Source organism: Lathamus discolor, unplaced genomic scaffold (genome assembly GCF_037157495.1).
Source record: "Lathamus discolor isolate bLatDis1 unplaced genomic scaffold, bLatDis1.hap1 Scaffold_200, whole genome shotgun sequence".
NCBI lineage: Eukaryota > Metazoa > Chordata > Aves > Psittaciformes > Psittacidae > Lathamus > Lathamus discolor.
In genome coordinates this window covers 57009-83016 of record NW_027069229.1, presented here as the reverse complement: position 1 = coordinate 83016, position 26008 = coordinate 57009, and the positions used below count along the sequence as shown (strand labels likewise).

The 26008-nt window shown below is 64.5% G+C and overlaps 2 protein-coding genes across 4 annotated transcripts; both read right to left on the bottom strand.

Moving 5' to 3' along the window:
* Nucleotides 1–1702: 1702 nt before the first annotated feature.
* PEA15 (proliferation and apoptosis adaptor protein 15) lies at nt 1703–5119 on the bottom strand. 2 transcript variants are annotated; one of them, XM_065664478.1, is made up of 4 exons: nt 5023–5119; nt 2971–3144; nt 2074–2229; nt 1703–1831 (listed from the first exon to the last, which is right to left on the bottom strand). In XM_065664478.1, exons 2-4 carry the CDS (start codon nt 3140–3142, stop codon nt 1767–1769), a joined length of 393 nt encoding a protein of 130 aa, XP_065520550.1. In that variant the 5' UTR covers nt 3143–3144; nt 5023–5119; the 3' UTR covers nt 1703–1766. The 2 variants fall into 2 exon arrangements, with proteins under 2 accessions (XP_065520550.1, XP_065520549.1); XM_065664477.1 differs by lacking the exon at nt 5023–5119 and having other exon boundaries at nt 2971–4550.
* Nucleotides 5120–7810: 2691 nt separating this feature from the next.
* Nucleotides 7811–24717, bottom strand: LOC136006447 (sodium/potassium-transporting ATPase subunit alpha-2). 2 transcript variants are annotated; one of them, XM_065664468.1, is made up of 24 exons: nt 24623–24697; nt 22463–22554; nt 22278–22382; nt 22144–22203; nt 21102–21305; nt 20481–20594; nt 20250–20384; nt 20038–20155; nt 19661–19929; nt 18693–18891; nt 17228–17337; nt 17011–17145; nt 16722–16911; nt 15075–15250; nt 14863–14999; nt 14638–14788; nt 13571–13739; nt 13317–13471; nt 12498–12621; nt 10962–11107; nt 8758–8888; nt 8577–8678; nt 8397–8488; nt 7811–7978 (listed from the first exon to the last, which is right to left on the bottom strand). In XM_065664468.1, exons 2-24 carry the CDS (start codon nt 22514–22516, stop codon nt 7950–7952), a joined length of 3105 nt encoding a protein of 1034 aa, XP_065520540.1. In that variant the 5' UTR covers nt 22517–22554; nt 24623–24697; the 3' UTR covers nt 7811–7949. The 2 variants fall into 2 exon arrangements, with proteins under 2 accessions (XP_065520540.1, XP_065520541.1); XM_065664469.1 differs by lacking the exon at nt 22463–22554 and having other exon boundaries at nt 24623–24717.
* Nucleotides 24718–26008: the final 1291 nt, after the last annotated feature.

The following is a 26008-nucleotide window of genomic DNA, read 5'->3' as shown; positions in this document are numbered from 1 at the left end:
CGCCGCAGGGAGCCGGGAGCCCCCGATGCAGACTCGGATGAGTCCCCCAGCTCCTCGGACACATCGGATGAGGAGGAGGAAGGCCCGGACCGGGTGCAGTGTATGCCATCGTGAGCCCCCCCACCCCCCCAACCCGGACCCCCCCCCCCCCTTCAGCACCGCGGGGGGGGGGCTCTGGCCACGCACCGCCCCCACTAACACATGGAGCTTCGGATTGACTTAAGGCCCCCCCCATGTCCCCCCTCCAATCCATCCTCACACCCCCCCCCATGGCACAGCCTCACCCTGGGGGTCCCCCCAGCAGTGGGGGGGGGGTGGATTTTTATACTAATATGCCCCCCCCTTTATCCTGCTTTTGGAGGGGGTGGGACCCAGCCCTTGGCCCCTCTCCCACTTTTCTTGGGGGGGGGGAGCACCCTCCCCTCGTGCTCTTCAGGGCTCTGACCCCCCCAGGGGGTGAGGGGGGGGATACATGGGGTGCCCCCCCCCCAATTGCCCCTCATTGAGGTGGGGGGGGGGTTTGCAGAGCGCTGCTTGTCTGGTTTGTACATATCAGTGATTTGCACTTGGTGTGGCCCCCCGAGCCCCGCCCCCCCCCTCCCCCCCCCCCCCCCCCAAGCCTTTTTCTGTTACTTTGACAGAGATTGAGTTGTTTTGGGGGGGTGGGGGCGTTGGGGGGTTATGGGGGGGGGGCACTGTTAGAGGCCTAATTTTATATGTGTTCAACCCCCCCCTCGCCCCCCCCCGCGGGGAATCGATTGTAAGAGTTGAATCTATATTATATATAAATGCAATAAAGCAGCCAAGAGAGGCCCCGTGTCCCCCCCAGTGACCCCCCCACAGTGATCCCCCCCCCACTGACCCCCCAGTGGCCCTTGACCCCCCCCCTCATGTCATCTGTGTGTGTGCCTCCACATCCTCTATGACCCCCCCCTACCTCCGTGTCCCCCCCCATGCTCCCCCTTTATCTCCTCCTATTTATAAGCTGGGGGGGGGGGGGGTGTTGAAGCAGGGAGGCCTCCCCCATAATGGGGGTCACTGTGTCCCCCCCCAGGTCCCAACAAGCATGGAGGGGGGGGCGCGGGGGGGGCGGGTTTTAGCTTTTATTAAATAAAATATATTAACATAAACTCTGCAGTGCCCCCCCCGGGTTAGTAGCTAGAGCTGACCCCCCCCCCCCCACCACACACACACACACACACACACACATTGGGGGTGGGGGGGGCTGCACCTTGTGCCCCCCTCCCCCTCCCTCCCAGCATGGCACTGGGGGGGCTCCTTCCACCACCCCCCCTTTCCAATGTCAGTCTATCTGGGCCCCCCCCCCCCCCTCAAAGTGGGGGTCTGGGGGTTCCCCCCCCGTCACCTCCTGCTCCATCCACCTCCAGCCTCCATGGGGGGGGTCAATGTGGACACCCCCCCCAAAACCTGCTCCTCACCTCCCTCCTGACCTGCTCCATCCTTCATCCCTGTGTGTGCCCCCCCCCCCAGAGCCATGGGGGGGTCCCGGTGCTGTCACCCCCACCCCTACCCCCCCCCCCCCGGGGCTCCTCAGCTATGGGGGGGCCTGGTCCTGCTGGGGAGGGGGGTTGGGGGTCCCCTGGGAATAGCAAAGCGCCCCCCCACACACACACGCGCCCCCCCCCGCGGGGGGTGTTAAGACTTGGTTAGTGACAGTGGTGCCCCCCCCCGGGCCGGGGGGGCCGGGGGGGGGGCACGGGGGGGGGCACAGCCTCCATCCAGCTCCTCCTCCTGCCCCCCCCCCCTCAGGCTTTCTTGGGGGGGGGCGCCAGTTTGATGATCTCCTCCTCTGATGGCTGCCGGATGATGTCTGCGGGGGGGGGGTGTGTCAGTGGGGAGCCCCCCCCCCATTGGCACCATGGGGGGTCCTTGAGCCCATAGCGGGGGTCCCTGCCCCTATGGGGGGTCCTTATGTCCATGCTGGGGGGTCCCTGTCCCTATGGGATGTGCTTGTGCCCATGGGTATCCCTGTCCCTATGGATGCCCCCGTCCCTGTGGATGCCCCCGTCCCCATGGATGCCCCCGTCCCCATGGATGCCCCCGTCCCCTCACCCTTGTACTTCTTGGCGCTGGGGATGCGCGTGAGCTTCGTGTCCACCTCGTCCTCCTCTGAGATCTTGAGCACGTGGGTCCGGTACCGCACGACCGTGGTGAGCAGGTCCGGGCGGCGCGAGATCTCGAAGATGTGCTCCACGTACGAGAGCGTGTCTGGGGAGCGGGGCAGCGTCACAGGGACGGCGTGGGGCAGGGATGGTGTGGGGCTGGACAGCGTGGGGCAGGGACAGCGTGGGGCAGGGATGGTGTGGGGCTGGACAGTGTGGGGCTGGACAGTGTGGGGCAGGGACAGCGTGGGGCAGGGACAGCGTGGGGCTGGGACAGCGTGGGGCAGGGACAGTGTGGGGCAGGGACAGCGTGGGGCTGGGACAGCGTGGGACTGGGACAGCGTGGGGCAGGGACAGTGTGGGGATGGACAGTGTGGGGATGGGGACAGTGTGGGGCAGGGACACCGTAGGGATGGGGACACAGGTGTGGGATGGGATGGGACCGAGGGGTGGCACTTGGACAGGGACTGGAACCAGGAGAGGGGATGGGGACGGGGACAGGTATGGAGACCTGGCCAGGGAAGAGTGCGCGGACCCGGATGCGGATGGGACTGGATGCCAGGGCCAGGGGATGAGAGGTGGTGACCAGGACAGGGAAAAGGGATGGGACCGGGAAGGGAGATGGGACCAGGCTGGGGATGGGCAGGGGAGACATGGCAGGATGAGGGCAGTGGCCAGTGGCCGGGAGAGGGGTTGCGGGTGGGATGGAGGATGGGGATGGGACCCCAGGGAGATGGCGATGGGGACCCAGGACAGGGATCAAGGCACCAGGATGGGGACCGGGATGCAGGCAGGGCCTGGGGAGCAGGGGAGGGATGAGGCTGAGGATGATGGGGCCGGATCCCACCTGGTCCCAGCTTGCCGTGCTTCTCCAGGAAGCTGAACCAGTGGTGGCTGGTGGCGATGGCCTCGCTCTCCCCGCTCGGGATGTCCTCCTTGCAGGCGGACTTGAGCTGCTCCAGGTCCTCGGCCGTGATGTTCTGGGCCAGTTCCTCCAGGAGGCTGCGGTACTCGGCCATGGCTGCGCCCACCAGCGTCACGAGCTGCCCGGCCTCAGCCCACACGCGTGTGTGTGTGTGTGTGTGCTCCCACATACGTGTGCCCAACACACGTGTGTCACCCCTCAACATGCGTGTGTGTGTTCCCACATACGTGTGCCCAACACGTGTGTCACCCCCCAACATGCGTGTGTGCTCCCACATACATGTGCCCAACACACGTGTGTCACCCCCCAACATGCGTGTGTGTGCTCCCACATACGTGTGCCCAACACACGTGTGTCACCCCCCAACATGTGTGTGTGTGTTCCCACATACGTGTGCCCAACACGTGTGTCACCCCCCAACATGTGTGTGTGTGTTCCCACATACGTGTGCCCAACACGTGTGTGTCACCCCCCAACATGCGTGTGTGTGTTCCCACATACGTGTGCCCAACACGTGTGTGTCACCCCCCAACACGCTTCCACGCTCCACTGGCTCATGACTCATGTGATGGTCATGGGATGTGACAGGGATGGGGGGGACCGTTCCTGGCCTTGCACCCCCACATCGGGTCTGACCCCCCCCCCCCCCCAGCACCCAGGGTCCATGCGGGGGGGGGTGTGTGTATAAGGGGGAGGGTCACTCCTATCTCCTGTTGCTCCTCGGTCACCATGGCAACCGCTGCCACCCACCCTAGGGATGCGGTTGCCGTGGCGATCGCAGCATCCCGCTGCCCCATAGTGACACCCGTGGGTGCTATGTGGGGGGGGGGGTGTTCGTATGGTGGGGAGGGGGCACCCCACGAGGGACACACATGGATGGGGGGGGGGGGTGGGGGAACAGAGGACGCATGGACACATGGACACACGGACACAGACACGTGCACGCATGCGCACCCCCCCCCCAATAAACACCCCCCCTGCACCCGCACGTGCGCACACGCGTGCACCACGCTCACACTCACACTCACATGTGACCCCCCCCGTGCCCCCCCCCGAGCGTGTCCGGCCCCTTTAAGGCCGCCGATGACTCAGCCCTTGGCCCGGACGTCGGGTCCTTCCGGGAGGGGGGGGACGGGGGGGGGGATGGGGATGGGGGATGGGCCCCCCCACCCGCCGTGGCTGCGTGCCCATTCCCAGGCTCCAAGGGGGGGGATGGGGGATGCCCAACCCCCCCCCGTGAGACCCCCCCCCTCCCCATTCACTCTTCCCATGCAAATAGCCTCATGAATATTCATCGAGGGGCGGGGACTCGCGGGGCCCTTTCATAGGGAAGGGTGGGGGGCGATTAATCCCCCCCGTGTTGTGGTGGAGATAACAGCACGCGATTAATTCCCCCCCCCCCCCCCCAAATCCCCCCCTATGGGGACAAGGGGCCTTTGTGTGGCCCCCGCGACACCGAGTCCCGGCCCCACGGAAGGGGGGGCACACACACACACGACCCCCCCCATTCCTCTCCCAGCAGCATCCCACATCTGGGGCACATCTGCCCCCCCCCCCCGCCTCAGTTTCACCCCCGAGGGTCGCAGGGGGGGGTCCCCCCGTGTCATGCGTGGCCCGGGTGGGGACCGGCACCGAGTGGCACCGGGTGGAGCGCGGCCCCCCCCGCGCTGTGGGTCACGGGTTCGAGTCCCGGCGCGGAGGGAAAAGGGAAGTGGGAGGAGGGGGAATCACGGAGGGGGGGGGTTAACGGGGGGGGGGGGTTGCGGTGTGTTAGTACCGGGGTGGGGTTAACACCGCGGGACCGCGATCGGGATCGGGACCGGATGGAGGCGGCCGCCGCGGTCTCCATCTCCATCCGGCCCCGGTTCCGCTCCCGGTGCCAGCTCCCGGTGCCCGCTCCCGGTGCCCGCTCCCGGTGCCCGCTCCCGGTGCCCGGCGGGACCCCCCCCGTCCCCCCCCGCTCCGTGCACTCACCGGCCGGTGCTGGCGGTGCCGGTGCCGTTGCAGCCGCTCGGGCGCTCTCGGTGCTGCCGCTCTGAGCAGCGGGGCGGGGCTTAACGGGGTGGGGGCCCTGGTGATGGGCGGGGCTTAACGGGGCGTGGCCAAGGAGGCGGGGCTTGGAAAGGGGGACGGGACCGGGTGAGCCCTTGCCCTGGGATCGCTCAAGAGGGGGCTCCTATGGGGGCTCTTGCACGAGGGGGGCACATTGGGGGGTGTCAATGGCACCCACAGGGATGGGGCCATCGGGGCCGTCCTCATCCTCACACCCTCACCCGTGTCTCAAACGTGGGTTTGAGCTTGTGCACCCCCAAACCAGACCCCCCCGCCCCCCCCCCCCCGGGCTCTGTGAGGGAGCTCAGATGGGGCTGAAGGGGGGGAGTGGGGAGGGTCCCCCCTCCTCCAGCGGGATTGAGGCCGCGGGGGGGTTGATCCGGTGGGATTAAGGCTGCGGGAACATCCCGGCAGCTTCGGAGCCTCCCCCCGGCCCCCCCGCGGCTGAGCCCGAGCCAGCTCCTGTCAGCCCTGGGGGGTTCAGGGGGTGCCCCCCATCCCTCCGCGAATCCTCATCCCGGGGCTGCGGCTGCCCTGGAGAGCACCTCCCCATGGCAACCACCTCCCCATGGCAACCACCTCCCCATGGCAACCACCTCCCCATGGCAACCTGTCCCCATGGCAACGACCACCCCATGGGAGCGACCTCCCCATGTCAACGACCTCCCCATGTCAACGACCTCCCCATGGCAACCATCTCCCCACGGCAACCACCTCCCCACGGCAACCACCTACCCATGGCAACCATCTCCCCACGGCAACCATCTCCCCATGGCAACCACCTCCCCATGGCAACCTGTCCCCATGGCAACCATCTCCCCATGGCAACCATCTCCCCATGGCAACCACCTCCCCATGGCAACCTGTCCCCATGGCAACGACCTCCCCATGGGAGCGACCTCCCCATGGCAACCACCTCCCCATGGCAACCTGTCCCCATGGCAACGACCTCCCCATGGGAGCGACCTCCCCATGGCAACCACCTCCCCATGGCAACCATCTCCCCATGGCAACCACCTCCCCATGGGAGCGACCTCCCCATGGCAACCACCTCCCCATGGCAACCACCTCCCCATGGCAACCTGTCCCCATGGCAACGACCTCCCCATGGGAGCGACCTCCCCATGGCAACCACCTCCCCATGGCAACCATCTCCCCATGGCAACCACCTCCCCATGGCAACCATCTCCCCATGGCAACCATCTCCCCATGGCAACCACCTCCCCATGGCAACCATCTCCCCATGGCAACCACCTCCCCATGGGAGCGACCTCCCCATGGCAACCACCTCCCCATGGCAACCACCTCCCCATGGCAACCATCTCCCCATGGCAACCATCTCCCCATGGCAACCACCTCCCCATGGCAACCTGTCCCCATGGCAACGACCTCCCCATGGGAGCGACCTCCCCATGGCAACCACCTCCCCATGGCAACCACCTCCCCATGGCAACCACCTCCCCATGGCAACCTGTCCCCATGGCAACGACCTCCCCATGGGAGCGACCTCCCCATGTCAACGACCTCCCCATGGCAACCACCTCCCCATGGCAACCATCTCCCCATGGCAACCATCTCCCCATGGCAACCATCTCCCCATGGCAACCACCTCCCCACGGCAACCACCTCCCCACGGCAACCATCTCCCCATGGCAACCACCTCCCCATGGCAACCACCTCCCCATGGCAACCACCTCCCCATGGCAACCACCTCCCCATAGCAACCACCTCCCCATGGCAACCACCTCCCCATGGCAACCATCTCCCCATGGCAACCATCTCCCCATGGCAACCACCTCCCCATGGCAACCACCTTCCCATGGCAACCATCTCCCCATGGCAACCATCTCCCCATGGCAACCACCTCCCCATGGCAACCACCTCCCCATGGCAACCACCTCCCCACGGCAACCATCTCCCCACGGCAACCACCTCCCCACGGCAACCACCTCCCCATGGCAACCACCTCCCCATGGCAACCATCTCCCCATGGCAACCATCTCCCCATGGCAACCACCTCCCCATGGCAACCACCTCCCCATGGCAACCATCTCCCCATGGCAACCACCTCCCAACGGCAACCATCTCCCCATGGCAACCACCTCCCCACGGCAACCATCTCCCCATGGCAACCCCCTCCCCATGGCAACCACCTCCCCATGGCAACCACCTCCCCATGGCAACCATCTCCCTTAGCAACCTGTCCCCATGGCAAAGACCTCCCCATGGCAACCACCTCCCCATGGCAACCATCTCCCCGTGGCAACCACCTCCCCATGGCAACCATCTCCCCATGGCAACCTGTCCCCATGGCAACAACCTCCCTATGGCAACGTGTTCCCATGGCAACCACCTCCCCATAGCAACCACCTCCCCATGGCAACCACCTCCCCAGTGCCCTTCAGGTGCAGTCACCCATCCCACCAGTGTCCCCCAGTCCCCATCAGTGTCCCCACCATGGGATGGACACAAGAATGAGGATGGACAACCCCCACCCCAGCACGGGGGTGCCCCTCAGGGGGTGCTGGGGACCCCCATACTCAGAGATGGGGTGCCCAAAGGGGGACATGGGAGGGCATCAGGTAACAAGTGGGGGTCATGGGCTATTGGGGACACAGAGGACATGGGGGGACATGGAGGAAGGTGGGGTTCAGCCAGGCTCCATCCCCCCCCATGTCCCCCAATCCCTCCCCCAGCAGAGATGAGGGCATGAGGGGTTAAGCTCTTTTATTGTTCTGAACTGGGGGGGGGGGGCTCTGGGTGCCCCATGGGGGGGAGCAGAGGGTGCCCCCCCCACCCCCGGGGTTAGTTTGGGGGTGCACAGGGGGCGACGGGGGGGCCACAGCCTCTTAGTAGTAGGTCTCCTTCTCCACCCAGCCTGCAATGGGGAGGGCATCAGGGGGGGCAGGGGGTGCCCCCACCCTTGGGTGCCCCCACCCTTGGGTGCCCCCCACCCCTCCTGGCTCTTCCCTTCTCCCATGGGGCCCCCGCTTCCCTTCAGCCTCCTTCACCCCCAACCCCTCTGTGTGCTCCCCATACTTATAGGGTGCCCCCCAACCCCATGGGTCCCCTAAGACCTCCCTAACCCTGAGGGTGCTTTTGGGGGGGGGGCTGTGCCACTGTTGGGGTGCATTGGGTACTTGGGGGGGGTCTTTAAAAGGGGGATTTTGGGGGATGGATCCCAAATGGGGGGGGGGGGTCGCTGAGCTCCAAGGGGGTGCTTGGGAGCCCATAGGGTGTTTTGGGGGTCCATGGGGGTGCTTAGGGGCCCATGGGGGTCTGGGGTCCCCACTCACCGCCCGGGTACCGGCGCAGGATGAGCTTCCTCACTTCATCATAGGCGAAGATGAGGAGGCTGTAGGGGAAGGCGCAGAACCACCAAGTGACCCTGAACGGGACAAGGGGGGGGGCGTTACAAGGGGTCGGTGGGTGATGGGGGGCACCCATGGGTGCGGGTCCCCCTGCTCCCAGCTCACTTGAGGGGGTACATGCGCAGGGCCACCCCCATGCCGGGGCAATAGGACAGGAACGCGGCCAGCGCCGTCTCCTCCAGCAGCCCGAAGATGAGGATCTTGTTCCTGGGGGTGCAGAGAGCGGCGGGTGGGTGCGGGGGCACCCATGGGTGCTACTGGGGGGGGTTTGAGGGGGGGCACCCACTTCATGCCCTGCTGGAAGACGGAGTTGCGCCTGGTCTTGCAGATGATGAGGTCCGCCCATTGCACCACCACGATGCTGGCGAAGAAGGCGGTGTGGCACGTGAACTCCACCACCTTGCGCTGCTCGTACGTCTGCGGCACGGACGGGGGACAGGATATGGGATACGGGACATGGATATAGGATATGGGATATGGATATGGGATATGGGATATGGGATACGGGACATGGATATGGGATATGGGACATGGATATGGGATATGGGATACAGGACATGGGCACGGGATATGGGACATGGATATGGGATATGGGATACGGGACATGGGATACGGGACATGGGACATGGGACACAGTCATGGGGTATGGGATATGGGACATGGATATGGGATATGGGATATGGGATACGGGACATGGGACACAGTCATGGGATATGGGATATGGGACATGGATACGGGATATGGGATACGGGACATGGGCACGGGACATGGGATACGGGACATGGGACATGGGACACAGTCATGGGATATGGGATATGGGATACAGGACATGGACATGGGATATGGGACACAGACATGAGACATGAGACATGGGATGCAGTCATGGGATATGGGAACATGGAAATGGGATATGGGATACGGGACATGGACATGGGATACAGGACATGGGATGCAGTTATGGGATATGGGAACATGGATATGGGATACGGGACATGGGACATGGGACATGGGGTACAGGACACGGACACGGGACATGGGGCATGGGATGCAGTCATGGGACATGGGAACATGGATATAGGATATGGACATGGGCATGGGACATGCGACACGGGACATGGACACAGTCATGGGATATGGGAACATAGATATGGGATATGGGATACAGGACATGGACATGGAATATGGGACATGGACACGGGACACGGGACACAGTCATGGGATATGGGAACATGGATATGGGATATGGGATACAGGACATGGACATGGGATACAGGACACAGACATGGGGCATGGGACATGGGACGCAGTCATGGGATATAGGAACATGGATATGGGATACAGGACATGGACATGGAATATGGGACATGGACACGGGACATGGGACACAGTCATGGGATATGGGAACATGGATATGGGCTATGGGAACACGGATATGGGATACAGGACATGGACATGAGACATGGAATATGGGACATGGACATTGACATGGGACACGGGACGCAGACACGGACACGCAGACATGGACACGGACACATGGACACGGACACGGACACACGGACACAGACACGGACACATGGACACGGACACAGGCAGCGCACCGGGTGTGCAGCACAGGGCGCAGAGCAGAGCGCACCAGGGCAGCCACGGGCATGGGGCTGGGCCATGAGGGAGGGTGCAGGAGGGTGTGGAACACGTGTGTGCCACATGTGTGATGTGTGTGTGTGCACCCGTGTGCGTGTGTGCACGTGTGTGTGTGCCCATGTGTGACGTGTGTGCGTGTGTGCCCCACGTGTGTGTTTGCACCCATGTGTGATGTGTGATGTGTGCGTGTGCCCCATATGTGTGCACCCATGTGTGTGTGTGCCCATGTGTGATGTGTGTGTGTGTGCCCCACGTGTGTGTGCCCTGTGTGCACCCATGTGTGCCCTATGTGTGTGCACCCATGTGTGTGTGTGCCCCATGTGTGTGTGTGCCCCACATGTGTGTGCCCCGTGTGCACCCGTGTGTGTGCACCTGTTCATGTGACATGTGTGGGTGTGCCCCATGTGTGTGTGTATGTGCCCCATGTATGTGTGCCCCACATGTGTGTGCCCCACATGTGTGTGCCCCACATGTGCACCTGTGTGTGTGTGCACCCATGTGTGTGTGTGTGCATCCGTGTGTGTGTGTGCATCCATGTGTGATGTGTGTGTGCGCACCCGTGTGTGTGACGTGTGCGTGTGCCCATGTGTATGTGCCCCACATGTGCACCCATGTGTGATGTGTGTGTGTGTGTGTGCCCCATATGCGTGCACCCATGTGTGTGTGTGTGTGTGTGTGTGTGCCCCGTGTGTGTGCTCCTGTACACGCACACCCTTCTGTGCGTGTGACCCCCAGGATGTGACCCCCACATCTGTCCCCCCCCGCCCCCCGTGTGTTCACCCCCCCTCCCAACCCCCTTGCCCAAGCACACGGGGGGGGGGGGGGCAATGGGGCGCAAGGGCCACGCACCCACTCCTGCCCGTAGGAGTCCTCCAGGTCGTTGGTGGAGCGGTCGTCCCAGGCCAGGCGGATCCCCAGCAGCGTTCCCGGCAGGAAGCCGTTCTCCGCCAGGATCACGAAGTAGGTGAAGAACCCGCCCAGGGCCTGGATCATCCCTGCGGGAGCAGTGGGATCAGCGTCCGGCATCCCGGCACTGGGGAATGGCGTCGCCGCCCCGGCATCGGGCGTTGGAACCCTGGGGTCAGCACCCGGGGATTGGGCTCAGCACCCTGGGATCAGGGATCAGCACTTTGGGATCCCTACTGGGTGCCCTGGTGTCACCAATGGGTGCTGCAGTGCCACTCACCAGCCTGCCTGTAGTACCTATGGGTGCCCCTCAGTAATCTGCCTGTTGCACCCATGGGTGCCCCTCACTGATCTGCCCATAGCACCCATGGGTGCCCGTCAATGATCTGCCCATAGCACCCATGAGTGACCCTCACCGATCTGCCCATAGCACCCATGGGTGCCCCTCACCAATCTGCCCATAGCACCCATGGGTGCCCCTCACCGATCTGCCCATAGCACCCATCGGTGCCCTTCAATCATCTGCCCATAGCATCCATGGGTGCACCTCATTGATCTGCCCATAGCACCCATGAGTGACCCTCACCGATCTGCCCATAGCACCCATGGGTGCCCTTCAATGATCTGCCCATAGCACCCATGAGTGACCCTCACCGATCTGCCCATAGCACCCATGGGTGCCCCTCACCGATCTGCCCATAGCACCCATCGGTGCCCTTCAATCATCTGCCCATAGCACCCATAGCACCCATGGGTGCCCTTCAATGATCTGCCCATAGCACCCATAGATGCACCTCATTGATCTGCCCATAGCACCCACGAGTGACCCTCACCGATCTGCCCATAGCACCCATGGGTGACCCTCACCGATCTGCCCATATCACCCATCGGTGCCCCTCATTGATCTGCCCAGAGCACCCATAGCACCCATGGGTGCCCTTCAATGATCTGCCCATAGCACCCATAGATGCACCTCATTGATCTGCCCATAGCACCCACGAGTGACCCTCACCGATCTGCCCATAGCACCCATGGGTGACCCTCACCGATCTGCCCATAGCACCCATCGGTGCCCCTCATTGAGCTGCCCAGAGCACCCATAGCACCCATGGGTGCCCTTCAATGATCTGCCCATAGCACCCATAGATGCACCTCATTGATCTGCCCATAGCACCCACGAGTGACCCTCACCGATCTGCCCATAGCACCCATGGGTGACCCTCACCGATCTGCCCATAGCACCCATCGGTGCCCCTCATTGAGCTGCCCAGAGCACCCATAGCACCCACGGGTGCCCTTCAATGATCTGCCCATAGCACCCATAGGTGCACCTCATTGATCTGCCCATAGCACCCACGAGTGACCCTCACCGATCTGCCCATAGCACCCATGGGTGCCCTCACCGATCTGCCCATATCACCCATCGGTGCCCCTCATTGAGCTGCCCAGAGCACCCATAGCACCCATGGGTGCCCTCACCGATCTGCCCGTAGGCCATGCTGATGAGCCGCTCATTCACCAGCTTGTCCGTGCGCGGGTTCCGTGGCTGCCGCTTCATGATGTCGCTCTCGGCCGCCTCGTAGGCCAAGGAGATGGCAGGGACCTGGGGGGGACACCCAATGGTCACCCCCCATTGCCTATTGTCACCCCCCATCACCCATTGTCATCTCCCACTCCCCATTGTCAGCCCCCACTGCCCATTGTCACCCCCATCACCCATTGTCACCCCTCACTGCCCATTGTCACCCCCATCACCCATTGTCACCCCCCATCACCCATTGTCACCCCCTACTCCCCATTGTCAGCCCCCACTCCCCATTGTCACCCCCATCACCCATTGTCACCCCCACTGCCCATTGTCACTCCCACTCCCCATTGTCACCCCCATCACCCATTGTCACCCCCATCACCCACTGTCACCCCCATCGCCCATTGTCACCCCCCACTCCCCATTGTCACCCCACACTGCCCATTGTCACCCCCATCACCCATTGTCACCCCCCATCACCCATTGTCACCCCCTACTCCCCATTGTCAGCCCCCACTCCCCATTGTCACCCCCATCACCCATTGTCACCCCCACTGCCCATTGTCACTCCCACTCCCCATTGTCACCCCCATCACCCATTGTCACCCCCATCACCCACTGTCACCCCCATTGCCCATTGTCACCCCCCACTCCCCATTGTCACCCCACACTGCCCATTGTCACCCCCATCACCCATTGTCACCCCCCATCACCCATTGTCACCCCACACTGCCCATTGTCACCCCCATCGCCCCGTGCCCCATCCCCACCATGTCGGTGCCCAGGTCGATGCAGAGGATGGTGACGGTGCCCAGAGGCAGGGGGATGTTGGCGATGATGAAGAGCAGGAAGGGGGTGATCTCGGGGATGTTGCTGGTCAGGGTGTAGGCAATGGACTTCTTCAGGTTGTCAAAGATCAGGCGGCCTGAGGGCACGGGGATGGTCACCGATGGTGTCCGTCCCCCCCAAATCCTGACCCTCCCCCTTGATCCCATAGGGATGTCCCTATGGATCCCATGCGGACCTTCCTCCACGCCGGTGACGATGGAGGCGAAGTTGTCATCCAGCAGGATCATGTCGGCCGCCTGCTTGGAGACGTCGGAGCCGGCGATGCCCATGGCGATGCCGATGTCGGCCTTCTTCAGCGCCGGGGAGTCGTTGACCCCGTCCCCTGTCACCGCCACGATGGCGCCCTGGGGCACGGGCAGGAGGGTGAGGGGGGACCCCGGGGTGAGGGGAGACACAGGGGGACCATCCACATCGTGATGGTGCTCGGGGGACGGGGGGATGAGGCACTGCGGGGATGGGGCATGGGGACACAATGGGGCCACCACAGGGCCACCATGGGGATGGTGGGAACCATGGGGCTGGGGATGCAGTGGGGATGGGAAGAACATGGGGGCACCACGGGGCATGGGGATACTATGGGGCTGGGGACACAGTGGGGATGGGCACACCATGGGGACACCATGGGGACACCATGGGGCTGGGGATGCAGCGGGGATAGGGACAACATGGGGGCACCATGGGGCATGGGGACACTATGGGGCTGGGGATGCAGTGGGGATAGGGACAACATGGGGGCACCATGGGGCTGGAGATGCAGTGGGGATGGGGACACAGTGGGGACACCACGGAGCATGGGGACACCATGGGGATGGGGATGTAGTGGGGATGGGAACACCATGGGGCTGGGGATGCAGTGGGGATGGGGACAACATGGGGGCACCACGGGGCATGGGGACACCATGGGGCTGGGAACACAGTGGGGCTGGGGACACAGTGGGGCTGGGGACACAGTGGGGATGAGGACACCATGGGGATGAGGACGCAGCGGGGATGGGACCACCACAGACACATTATGGGCATGGAAACACTGTGGGGTGTGGGGACCGTATGGGGCAGTACAGGGCACTGGGATGGTGGAAACCATGGGGCATGAGGACACCATCGGGATGGGGTCATCATGGAGCAACGCAGGGTACAGGAACATCGCGGGACACAGGGATGGGGCCATCGGTGGCCACGGGATGGGGCCATGGGGGCCACGGGATGGGGCCATGGGGGCCACAGGATGGGGCCATGGGGGACCTGTCTCTGGCAGCCCTCCACGATGATGAGCTTCTGCTGCGGGGACGTGCGGGCGAAGACGATCTCGGTGTGGTTCTTGAGGATCTCATCCAGCTGCTCCGAGCTCATGTCCTTCAGGTCGGAGCCGTGAACCACGCAGGCCTTGGCCTCCCTGCGGCACCGAGCATCAGTGGGGCCCAGGGACCCCCGGTACCCCCCCCCCCCATAGCCCCCCCCCCCACGCACCGGGGGTTGACCTGGCTGACGGGGATGTTGAGCCGTGCCGCGATGTCCTCCACGGTCTCGTTGCCCTCGGAGATGATGCCGACCCCTTTGGCGATGGCCTTGGCCGTGATGGGGTGGTCCCCGGTCACCATGATCACCTATGGGGAGGCACAGAGAGGGATGAGCTCCGGCTTGGGGGGGGGAGTGACCCCATGGCGGGGGTTGGGTCTCACCTTGATGCCGGCGCTGCGGCATTTGCCGACGGCGTCGGGGACGGCGGCGCGGGGGGGGTCGATCATGGACATGAGCCCCACGAAGCAGAGGTTGTCGGTGGGGAAGTTCACGTCGTCCGCGTCGAAGCGGAACCCGCGCGGGAACTTGTCCGGGGGCAGGTAGAGGTGGCAGAACCCTGCGGGGGGTGAATGCAATGGCACCCAATGGCGCCCAATGGCACCCAATGGAAGCCAACGGCACCCAATGGCACCCAATGGCGCCCAATGGTGCCCAATGGCACCCAATGGAACCCAATGGTACCCAGTGGCACCCAATGGCTCCCAATGGAACCCAATGGAACCCAATGGTACCCAGTGGCACCCAATGGATACCAATGGCACCCAATGGCACCCAATGGAACCCAATGGATCCCAATGGCACCCAGTGGAACCCAATGGATCCCAATGGCACCCAATGGATCCCACTGGTACCCAGTAGCACCCAATGGCACCCAATGGAAGCCAATAGCACCCAGTGGTACCCAGTGGCACCAATGGCACCCAATGGATCCCAATGGTACCCAGTAGCACCCAATGGCACCCAATGGTACCCAGTGGAACCCAATGGCACCCAATGGCACCCAATGGTACCCAGTGGCACCCAATGGAACCCAATGGCACCCAATGGCACCCAATGGCACCCAATGGCACCCAATGGAACCCAATGGCACCCAGTGGCACCCAATGGCACCCAATGGCACCCAATGGAACCCAATGGTACCCAGTAGCACCCAATGGCACCCAATGGCACCTGATGGAACACAATGGTACCCAGTGGAACCCAATGGAACCCAATGGCACCCAATGGCACCCAAGGGAACCCAGTGGCACCCAGTGGAACCCAATGGCACCCAATGGTACCCAATGGCACCCAATGGCACCCAATGGAAGCCAATGGCACCCAATGGAACCCAATGGTACCCAGTGGCACCCAATGGCACCCAATGGTACCCAGTGGCACCAATGGCACCCAATGGATCCCAATGGTACCCAGTAGCACCCAATGGCACCCAATGGTACCCAGTGGCACCCAATGCCACCCAGTGGAACCCAATGCAACCCAATGGCACCCAATGGCACCCTCTTCCTCCTCATCCTCACCACAACCCATCCCCTATGTGCCCCATGACCCCAAGTTCTGTCACCTCACAGCATGGTCCTGTGTCCTCCTCATCCTCAGGTCCTTCACATCCCCCTGCACCACATCCCAACACCCCTACGTCTTCCATTTCCTCCATGTGTCCATGTCCTTATGTCCTCCATGTCCCCATGTCCTCCCATCCTTGTCCTCCATGTCCCCATGTCCTCCCATCCTTGTCCTCCATGTCCCTATGTCCTCCCATCCTTGTGTCCTCCATGTCCCTATGTGCTCACATCCTTGTCCTCCATGTCCCTATGTCCTCCCATCCTTGTCCTCCATGTCCCTATGTCCCTATGTCTCCCATGTCCTCATGCCCTCCACCTCCCCATATCCCTACATCCCTACATCCTCCACGTCCCCATGCCCTTACATCCTCCACATCCACCCCCTCTTCTCCCCTATTGCCACTGCATCCTCCTTGCCCCCCCATTCCCCATACCCCGTGTCCCATTGTCCCTGCCGCTCACCCAGCACTCGCTCCCCGAGCCCCCCCAGCTCCAGGTAGGCGTTCTGGAACGCTTCCCGCATCTCCTGGTCCAGCGGCACCTCCTGGCCCTGCAGCAGGATGCGGGAGCACCGGTCCAGGATGCGCTCGGGGGCTCCCTTCATCACCAGCAGGTAGCCCTGGGGGTCCTCCTCCCGCTCGTGGATGGAGAGCTATGGGGCACAGGGATACGGCATCGGCGCTGGCACCGGGTGCCACAACCGCCCTGCCCCAGTGCCACCACAGCCACCCCCCCCTCCTCCGCCCCAGACCTGGTACTTGTTGGTGGAGTTGAAGGGGATCTCGGTGACTTTGGGGTTCCTGTCCCGCATCTTCTTGACGGAGCCGCAGGACAATTGGATGCACTTGAGCAGCGCCGACTCCGAGGCGTCCCCCGCCGTGTCCCGCTGTGTGGGGCACAGACACCCGTGGGGACCCCCGCAGGGTGAGGGGGCATTGGGGGGGGGGGGGCACCCACAGAGCACCCACCTTGGAGATGGAGATGTTCTCCTGGCCTGGCTTGAAGACGGCGCGGTTGCAGAGCCCGGCGATGCGCGCCAGGGCCGCCCAGGTCGGGGAGCGCTTGTCAAAGGTGGCACCTGGGGGACCCATCAGTACCAAGGGGAACCCCCAGGGGTGCGGGGGCACCCCCAGAGATCCATAGGGTGCTCATGGAGGGGGGGGGTGAAGGGTGGGAGGGGGCCAAAGGGTGGGAACAGGGGCAGGGAAGGGTTGGGTGCTCCTGCGGTTGGGTGTTCATGGGGTTGGGGTGCTCATAGGATTGGGGTGTTGGGGGTCGGGGTGTTGGGGGTTGAGTGTTTGGGGTTGGGTGTTGGGGTCAGGGTGCTTGGGATTGGGGTGTCTGGGATCAGGGTGTTAGGGGTTGGGGGCTGGGTTCAGGGTGTTTGGGGTTGGATGTTTGGGGTTGGGTGTTTCAGGTCAGGGTGTTTGGGGTCAGGGTGTTTGGGGTCAGGGTGTTTGGAGTCAGTGTTGGTGTTTGGTGCTTGTGGCTGGGTGTTGGGGTCGGGCTGTTGGGTGTGTGGGGCTGGGTGTTGGGGTCAGGATGTTGGGTGTGTGGGGCTGGGTGTTGGGGTCAGGGTGTTGGGTGCTTGCGGCTGGGTGTTGGGGTCGGGGTGTTGGGTGCTTGCAGCTGGGTGTTGGGGTCAGGGTGTTGGGTGTGTGGGGCTGGGTGTTGGGGTCAGGGTGTTGGGTGCTTGCGGCTGGGTGTTGGGGTCGGGGTGTCGGGTGCTCGTGGCTGAGTGTTGGGGTCAGGGTGTTGGGTGCTCATGGCTGGGTGTTGGGGTCAGGGTGTTGGTGTTGGGTGCTTGCGGCTAGGTGTTGGGGTCGGGGTGTTGGGTGCTCGTGGCTGGGTGTTGGGGTCACGGTGTTGGGTGCTCGTGGCTGGGTGTTGGGGTCACGGTGTTGGGTGCTTGCGGCTGGGTGTTGGGGTCAGGGTGTTGGGTGCTCGTGGCTGGGTGTTGGGGCCAGGGTGTTGGGTGTGTGGGGCTGGGTGTTAGGGTCAGGGTGTTGGTGTCGGGTGCTTGCGGCTGGGTGTTGGGGTCAGGGTGTTGGGTGTGTGGGGCTGGGTGTTGGGGTCAGGGTGTTGGGTGCTCATGGCTGGGTGTTGGGGTCAGGGTGTTGGGTGTGCGGGGCTGGGTGTTAGGGTCAGGGTGTTGGTGTTGGGTGCTTGCGGCTGGGTGTTGGGGTCAGGGTGTTGGGTGTGTGGGGCTGGGTGTTAGGGTCAGGGTGTTGGTGTCGGGTGCTTGCGGCTGGGTGTTGGGGTCAGGGTGTTGGGTGTGTGGGGCTGGGTGTTGGGGTCAGGGTGTTGGTGTTGGGTGCTCGTGGCTGGGTGTTGGGGTCAGGGTGTTGGGTGTGTGGGGCTGGGTGTTGGGGTCAGGGTGTTGGTGTTGGGTGCTTGTGGCTGGGTGTTGGGGTCAGGGTGCTGAGCACCCACCGGACTGGTCCTCGGTGGTGTCGGCCTCGTGGATCTGGTTGTCGAACCACATGTGCGCCACGGTCATGCGGTTCTGGGTGAGGGTCCCGGTCTTGTCGGAGCAGATGGTGGACGTGGAGCCCAAGGTCTCCACCGCCTCCAGGTTCTTCACCAGGCAGTTCTTGCGCGCCATGCGCTTGGCCGTCAGCGTCAGGCACACCTGGGGGCACCCATGGGCTCAGGGGGCACCCATAGGGCTTGGGGGCACCCATGGGCTCAGGGGACACCCATAGGGCTTGGGGGAACCCATAGGGCTCAGCGGGCACCCATAGGGCTTGGGGGAACCCATAGGGCTCAGCAGGCACTCATAGGGCTTGGGGGAACCCATAGGGCTTGGGGGCACCCGTAGGGCTCAGGGGGCACCCGTAGAGCTTGGGGGAACCCATGGGCTCAGGGGGCACCCACAGAGCTTGGGGGAACCCATAGGGCTCAGGGGACACCCATAGGGCTTTGGAGAACCCATAGGGCTCAGGGGGCACCCATAGGGCTTGGGGGCACCCATGGGCTCAGGGGACACCCATAGGGCTTGGGGGAACCCATAGGGCTTGGGAGAACCCATAGGGCTCAGGGGGCACCCATAGGGCTTGGGGGAACCCATAGGGCTCCTTGGACACCCATAAGGCTCCTTGGACACCCACAGGGCTTGGTGTGCACCAGGGACCATGGGTGGGTGCCCCAGTAGAACCAGCACGCACCACCTCCCTCCCAGCAGACCAGTGCCCCATAGGGCTTGGAGGGCACTCAAGGGGCTTGGGGGGTACCTATGGGTCCCAGCAAGCATTGGGCACCAGTTTGGTGCATCAGTAGAACCAGCGCCCATCACCTCCCTCCCAATGAAACCAGTGCCCCCACTGCACCACCCCAGTAAAACCAGTCCCTCCCAGTGCCACCCCCCCCCCATCCCATCCCCCATCCCCAGGAGCCCGTACGGTGACAGTGGCCAGCAGCCCCTCGGGCACGTTGGCCACGATGATGCCGATGAGGAAGATGACGGCCTCGAGCCAGGTGTAGCCCAGGATGAGGGAGAGGATGAAGAAGGAGACGCCGAGGAAGACGGCCACGCCGGTGATGAGCCGGATGAAGTGCTCGATCTCCATGGCGATGGGCGTCCTGCCCACCTCCAGCCCCGAGGCCAGCGACGCGATGCGCCCCATCACCGTGCGGTCCCCGGTGGAGATGACTATGCCGCGTGCGGTGCCTGGATAAAGGCACCACGGGGATGGGGACGGGTGACCCCCTGCTATGGGGCAGGGACCCCCCCCCCCCCCCCCCACCACCGGTGTGGGGCAGGGACCCCCGGACCCACCTTCCACGCAGTTGGTGGAGAAGAAGCAGATGTTGCGGGTCTCCAGCGGGTTCTCATGGGTGAACTCGGGCGAGCGCGTCTGCGGCTCCGATTCCCCGGTCAGCGAGGAGTTGTCCACCTGAGACAGCGGATGTGGGTGCTGGGACCGGACCCCCCCCCCCCCCCCCAAAGCCCACCCCGTGTCCTGGGGACCCCCCCGCCGTGTCACCCACCTTGCAGCCATGGGAGGAGATGATGCGCATGTCGGCCGGCACCCGGTCCCCCCCCTTCACCTCCACCAGGTCGCCCACCACCACGTTCTCCGCGTTGATCTGGATCTTCTCGCCCTCGCGGATCACCAGCGCTTGCTGATGGGGACACAGCGCCCTAAGGGACCCCTGCCCCACACAGGACCCCCCCCCCCCGCCATCGCACTGGGTGACCCCCCCCCGCCCCGGTCCTACCTGGGGCACCATGTTCTTGAAGGAGTCCATGATCTTGGAGCTTTTGGCCTCTTGGTAGTAGGAGAAGCAGCCGGTGACGATGACAACGGCGGCCAGGACGACCCCCAGGTAGAGCTGGGACCCAGGGGTGCTGTGAGCCCCACTGTGCCCATGGCCCAGGGACCCCCGTGCCCCCCAAGGGTGCCCATGCCCAATGACACCCATGTCCCCAAGGGTCCTTATCCCCCTCAAGGGTGCCCATGCCCAGTGGTACCCATGTCCCCAAGGGTCCTTATCCCCCTCAAGGGTACCCATGCTCAGTGGTACCCATGTCCCCCTCCAAGGATGCCCGTACCCACTGATGCTGATGCCCCCCAAGTGCTCCTGTGCCCACTCAAGGGTGCCCATGCCCGGTGGTACCCATGTCCCCAAGGGTCCTTATCCCCCTCAAGGGTACCCATGCTCAGTGGTACCCATGTCCCCCTCCAAGGATGCCCGTACCCACTGATGCTGATACCCCCCAATTGTTCCTGTGCCCACTCAAGGGTGCCCATGCCCAGTGACACCCATGCCCCCCCAAGGGGTGCTGGTGCCCCCCCAGTGTCCCTGTCCCCGGGGGTGCCGCTGTCCCCGGCGCCTCACGTTGTCATTGGAGGGCTCATCCTCCATGGCAGCCTGGATGCCGTAGGCCAGGAAGCAGAGGATGGCGCCGATCCAGAGCAGGATGGAGAAGCCACCAAAGAGCTGGCGGCAGAACTTGACCCACTCGGGGGTGGTCGGGGGGGGGGTCAGCGCGTTGGGGCCATCCTGAGCCAGGATCTCGGCCGCCCGCGCGTTGGTCAGGCCCTGCGGGATGGGGACACGGTGGCACCGGTGTCCCCAGGGGTGCTCATCCCCCCCTCAAAGGATGCTCATTTCCCCCCCCCCCCCCGCCCCAAGGGTGTTTGTGACCCCTGGAGATGTGTGGGGCTGTGGGGGGCATGGCAGTGGAACAGGACGGGACATGGGGTATGGCCAAGGTGACCCATGGGGACAGGGATGCAGGAGGGGACAGGGCTGGGTGTCACTCATGGGGACAGGAGGGGACACAGCTCAGTGTCACCCATGGGGACAGGGATGCCGGGTGTTAGGAGGTGGCAGAGGACATGGCTATGTGTCACCCATAGGGACAGGGACATTGGGTGCCAGGAAGGGATGGATATCTGGGTGTCACCCATAGGGACCCAGCTCAGTGCCACCCATAGGGACAGGGACGCTGGGCACTGGGTGCCACTCATGGCAACAGGATGGACCCCTCTCAATGCCACCCAAGGGGACAGGAGGGACCCATCTCAATGCCACCCAAGGGGACTGGAGGGACCCATCTCAATGCCACCCATGGGGACAGTAGGGACCCAGCTCAGTGCCACCCATGGGGACAGGGATGCTGGGCACTGGGTGCTACCCACTGGGACAGGAAGGACCCATCTCAATGCCACCCATGGGGACAGGATGGACCCAGCTCAATGCCACCCATGGGGACAGGAGGGGACCCATCTCAGTGGCACCCACGAGGACAGGATGGACCCATCTCAGTGGCACCCATGGGGACAGGAGGGACCCATCTCAACGCCACCCACAGGGCCCACCGGTCACCGCGCGCCACCACGGCCACCACAGCGGGCGCCCATCGGGGACATCTCACCCGGGACAGATCCACCTGGTACCTCCTGCCCAGCTCATCCAGGGACAGTTTGTGGTCATCCTGCGGGCACCCAGCGCCGGTGTGAGCGCGGCGTGGCCGGCGCTCAGCCCCCGCCGTGCCCGCTCCGCACTCACCATGTTCACCTCCTTCTTGAGCTCGTCCAGCTCCTTCTCCTTCTGCTTCCTCTTCCCTCCGCCATTCTCGGACGTGGTGGCCGCGGGCGAGTACTCGCGGCCGCTCTGCGGGAGCAGGGGCCGTGGGCTCGGGGCCGGTGCGGCGCTGGCACCGTCCCGGGCACGGCCCCCGCCGTGGGCATTACCATGGGCATGGATGTCACGGCCAACATGGGGGTCACGGTGGCCACGGGCATCATCGAGGGCGCACGGGGCGTCACCGTGGGCACGGGGGGGGCTGCAGGCACCGGTGGCAGCGTGGGCACGGGGGGGATTTAGGGGGAGCAATGGGGTTATGGGGAGGGTGCATTGTGGTTATGGGGGTCACTGTAAGGGGGGGGGGGACTGGGGCTATGGGGAGGGTCCATTGTGGTTATGGGGGTCACTGTGAGTAAGGGGGGGACTGGGGCTATGGGGAGGGTGCATTGTGGTTATGGGGGGATCACTGTAAGGGGGGACTGGGGCTATGGGGAGGGTGCATTGTGGTTATGGGGGTCACTGTAAGGGGGGGACTGGGGCTATGGGGAGGGTGCATTGTTGTTATGGGGGAGTCACTGTAAGGGGGGGGACTGGGGCTATGGGGAGGGTCCATTGTGGTTATGGGGGGGTCACTGTGAGAAAGGGGGGGGACTGGGGCTATGGGGAGGGTCCATTGTGGTTATGGGGGGGTCACTGTGAGTAAGGGGGGTGGACTGGGGCTATGGGGAGGGTCCATTGTGGTTATGGGGGTCACTGTAAGGGGGGGACTGGGGCTATGGGGAGGGTGCATTGTGGTTATGGGGGGGGTCACTGTGAGTAAGGGGGGGACTGGGGCTATGGGGAGGGTCCATTGTGGTTATGGGGGGGTCACTGTGAGAAAGGGGGGGGACTGGGGCTATGGGGAGGGTCCATTGTGGTTATGGGGGGGTCACTGTGAGTAAGGGGGGTGGACTGGGGCTATGGGGAGGGTCCATTGTGGTTATGGGGGTCACTGTAAGGGGGGGACTGGGGCTATGGGGAGGGTGCATTGTGGTTATGGGGGGGGTCACTGTGAGTAAGGGGGGGACTGGGGCTATGGGGAGGGTCCATTGTGGTTATGGGGGGGTCACTGTGAGTAAGGGGGTGGACTGGGGCTATGGGGAGGGTCCATTGTGGTTATGGGGGAGTCACTGTGAACAAGGGGGGGGACTGGGGCTATGGGGGGGTCCACTGTGGTTATGGGGGGATCACTGGGGCCATGGAGTTGTCATTAGGTAGTAGGGGTGGCACTGGGGTCGTGGGGGTGGCACTGGGGTCGGGGGGGTCATTAGGATGATTGGGGGTCATTGGGGTTCTGGGGGGGTCCGCTGTGGTTATGGGGGGGGGAATCACTGTGATCAAGGGGGGAGCACTGTGGTCACAGGGGGGGTCATTGGGACTATGGGGGGATCATTGGGGTCGTGGGGGTAGCAGTGGGACTATGGGGGGGTCACTGTGACAGTGGGGGCTGGCACTGGGATCATGGGGGGGCCACTGAAGGCTGGGGGGGGGATCACTGCGTTAAGGGGGGGTTCACCGTGGTCACAGGGGGGTCACTGGGGACATGGGGTGGGGGGGTCCCAGGACCAGGGTGGGGTGGCCCCATCAAGGGGGGGGCCCTGCAGGGGGGCACAGGCAGCGCCCCCCCTCTGCTGGGGGGGGGTCCCCACCGGTCCCGGTGTTACCGGGGGGGGGGGGGGGGCGGGTGCCCCGTGGGGGGGCCAATGCGGTCATGGAAAACAGCGCCGGTGCCAAGAACAGCGCCGGGTCGTGTTACCGCGGGGGGGGGGCCCAATCCGGACCCCCCCAATGGACACCGCAGCCCCCCGGACCCCTCAATGGACACCGGAGACCCCCGGACCCCCTCCGTGCCCCATCGGGGACCCCGCCTGCACCAGGGGCCACTTTGCACGGGGGGGGGGTTCCACTTGAAGGGGCACCCCGAGCCTTTGGGGGGGTGCACACAGCCGGGACACCGGGGGGGGGGGGGTGTGGGGTGGGGGGGGCACATCCTTCAGGACCCTCCCCACTTTTACCTGGGGGGGTTTCGGAGGGGTCCTCGGGGGTCCGGGTGAGAGCCGGTGCCCCCCCCCCTGCGGCCGTTACCACGGTACCGGGTAACCACAACCGCGGGCACGGGGTGGGGGCGGACACGGCGGGGGGGGGGGGGGGGGGGGGGCGCTCCGTGCCTCAGTTTCCCCTCCTTGGGGACACCCCAACACCCCCCCCCCCCCCTTTCCATCCCCGATGGGGGGAGTCCGGTGGGGCAGGGCGGTGCGGGGGGGGGGGGGGGGGCAGCCCCTACTCACCCCTCTGCCCATGGCGCTGCCGTCGCTGCTCTCGGCCCGGGGCGTTCGGGGGGGGCCGCGGCGGAGGCGGCCGAGAAAAACCCTCCGGGGCCCCGCCCGGGCCGGCCCCCCCCCGCCCCCCGCCCCCAGCACCCCCCCCTTCCCGGACACCGCCCCCCCCCCCCGCCCGCTCCGACCGGACCCGGACCCCCCCAGGACCCCCGCACTCACCACGGGTCCCCCCCCCTCCGACCCCTCTCCGGTTCCCCGTTATGGGGGGGCCCCTCTTGCCCCCCCCCCCCCCCCGTTCTGGGCCCCTCCCAGTCCCGTTCCCCCCCCCTCCGTGGGAGCCGGGTGGGGGGTCCCGGCTGGGAACGCTGGTGTCCGCCCCCCCCCCCGGTGGGGGGGGGGCAGGGGGGTGACCCCCATGGGGGGGGCCGCGCCCCCGGTTCTCCCGGTGTGACCCCCCCCACCCCCCCCCGCTGTCCCGGGAATGTGGGGAGGCTAAAATTAGCCCGGGAAAGGGCAGAGCCAGGGCAGGGGGGGGGGAAGGGGACGGGAACGGGGGGGGGACAGGAATGGGGAGAACGGGAATAGGGGGGCTGAGAATGGGGGGAAATGGGAGGGGGGGGCTAAGAAAGGGGGGGCTGGGAATGGGGGGTGGGAAAACAGGGGGTGGGAAAATGGGGGGCAGGAATGGGGGAATGGGGGGGTTGGGAATGGGGAAAATGGGAACGGGGGCTGTGAATGGAGGAGATGGGAACAGGGGGACGGGAACGGGGGGGGGGCAGGAACGGGGGGGTTGTACCCAGGGAACGCCGGTGCCTTTGGCCAACTATGCCCTGGGACCGGCTGTGCCAAGGGACGCGGTTGTGCCAACAGTGACTGTGCTGAGGGTCCGCCTGTGCCAACAGGCGATGGTGGGCAGCGGTGCCAGGGGATGCGGCTGTGCCCAGAGCCCGGCGTACCCACAATGAGGGTGCTCAGGGGCACGGTTGTGCCCATGGACTGACTGTGCCCATGGACTGACTGTGCCCATAGACTGTGCCCATAGACTGTGCCCATGGACTGACTGTGTCCATGGACTGACTGTACCCATGGACTGACTGTGCCCATAGACTGTGCCCATGGACTGAGTGTGCCCATAGACTGACTGTGTCCATGGACTGACTGTGCCCATAGACTGTGCCCATGGACTGAGTGTGCCCATAGACTGACTGTGCCCATGGACTGACTGTACCCATGGACTGACTGTGCCCATAGACTGTGCCCATGGACTGAGCGTGCCCATAGACTGACTGTACCCACGGACTGACTGTGCCCATGGACTGGCTGTGCCCATGGACTGTACCCATGGACTGACTGTGCCCATAGACTGACTGTACCTATGGACTGACTGTACCCAGG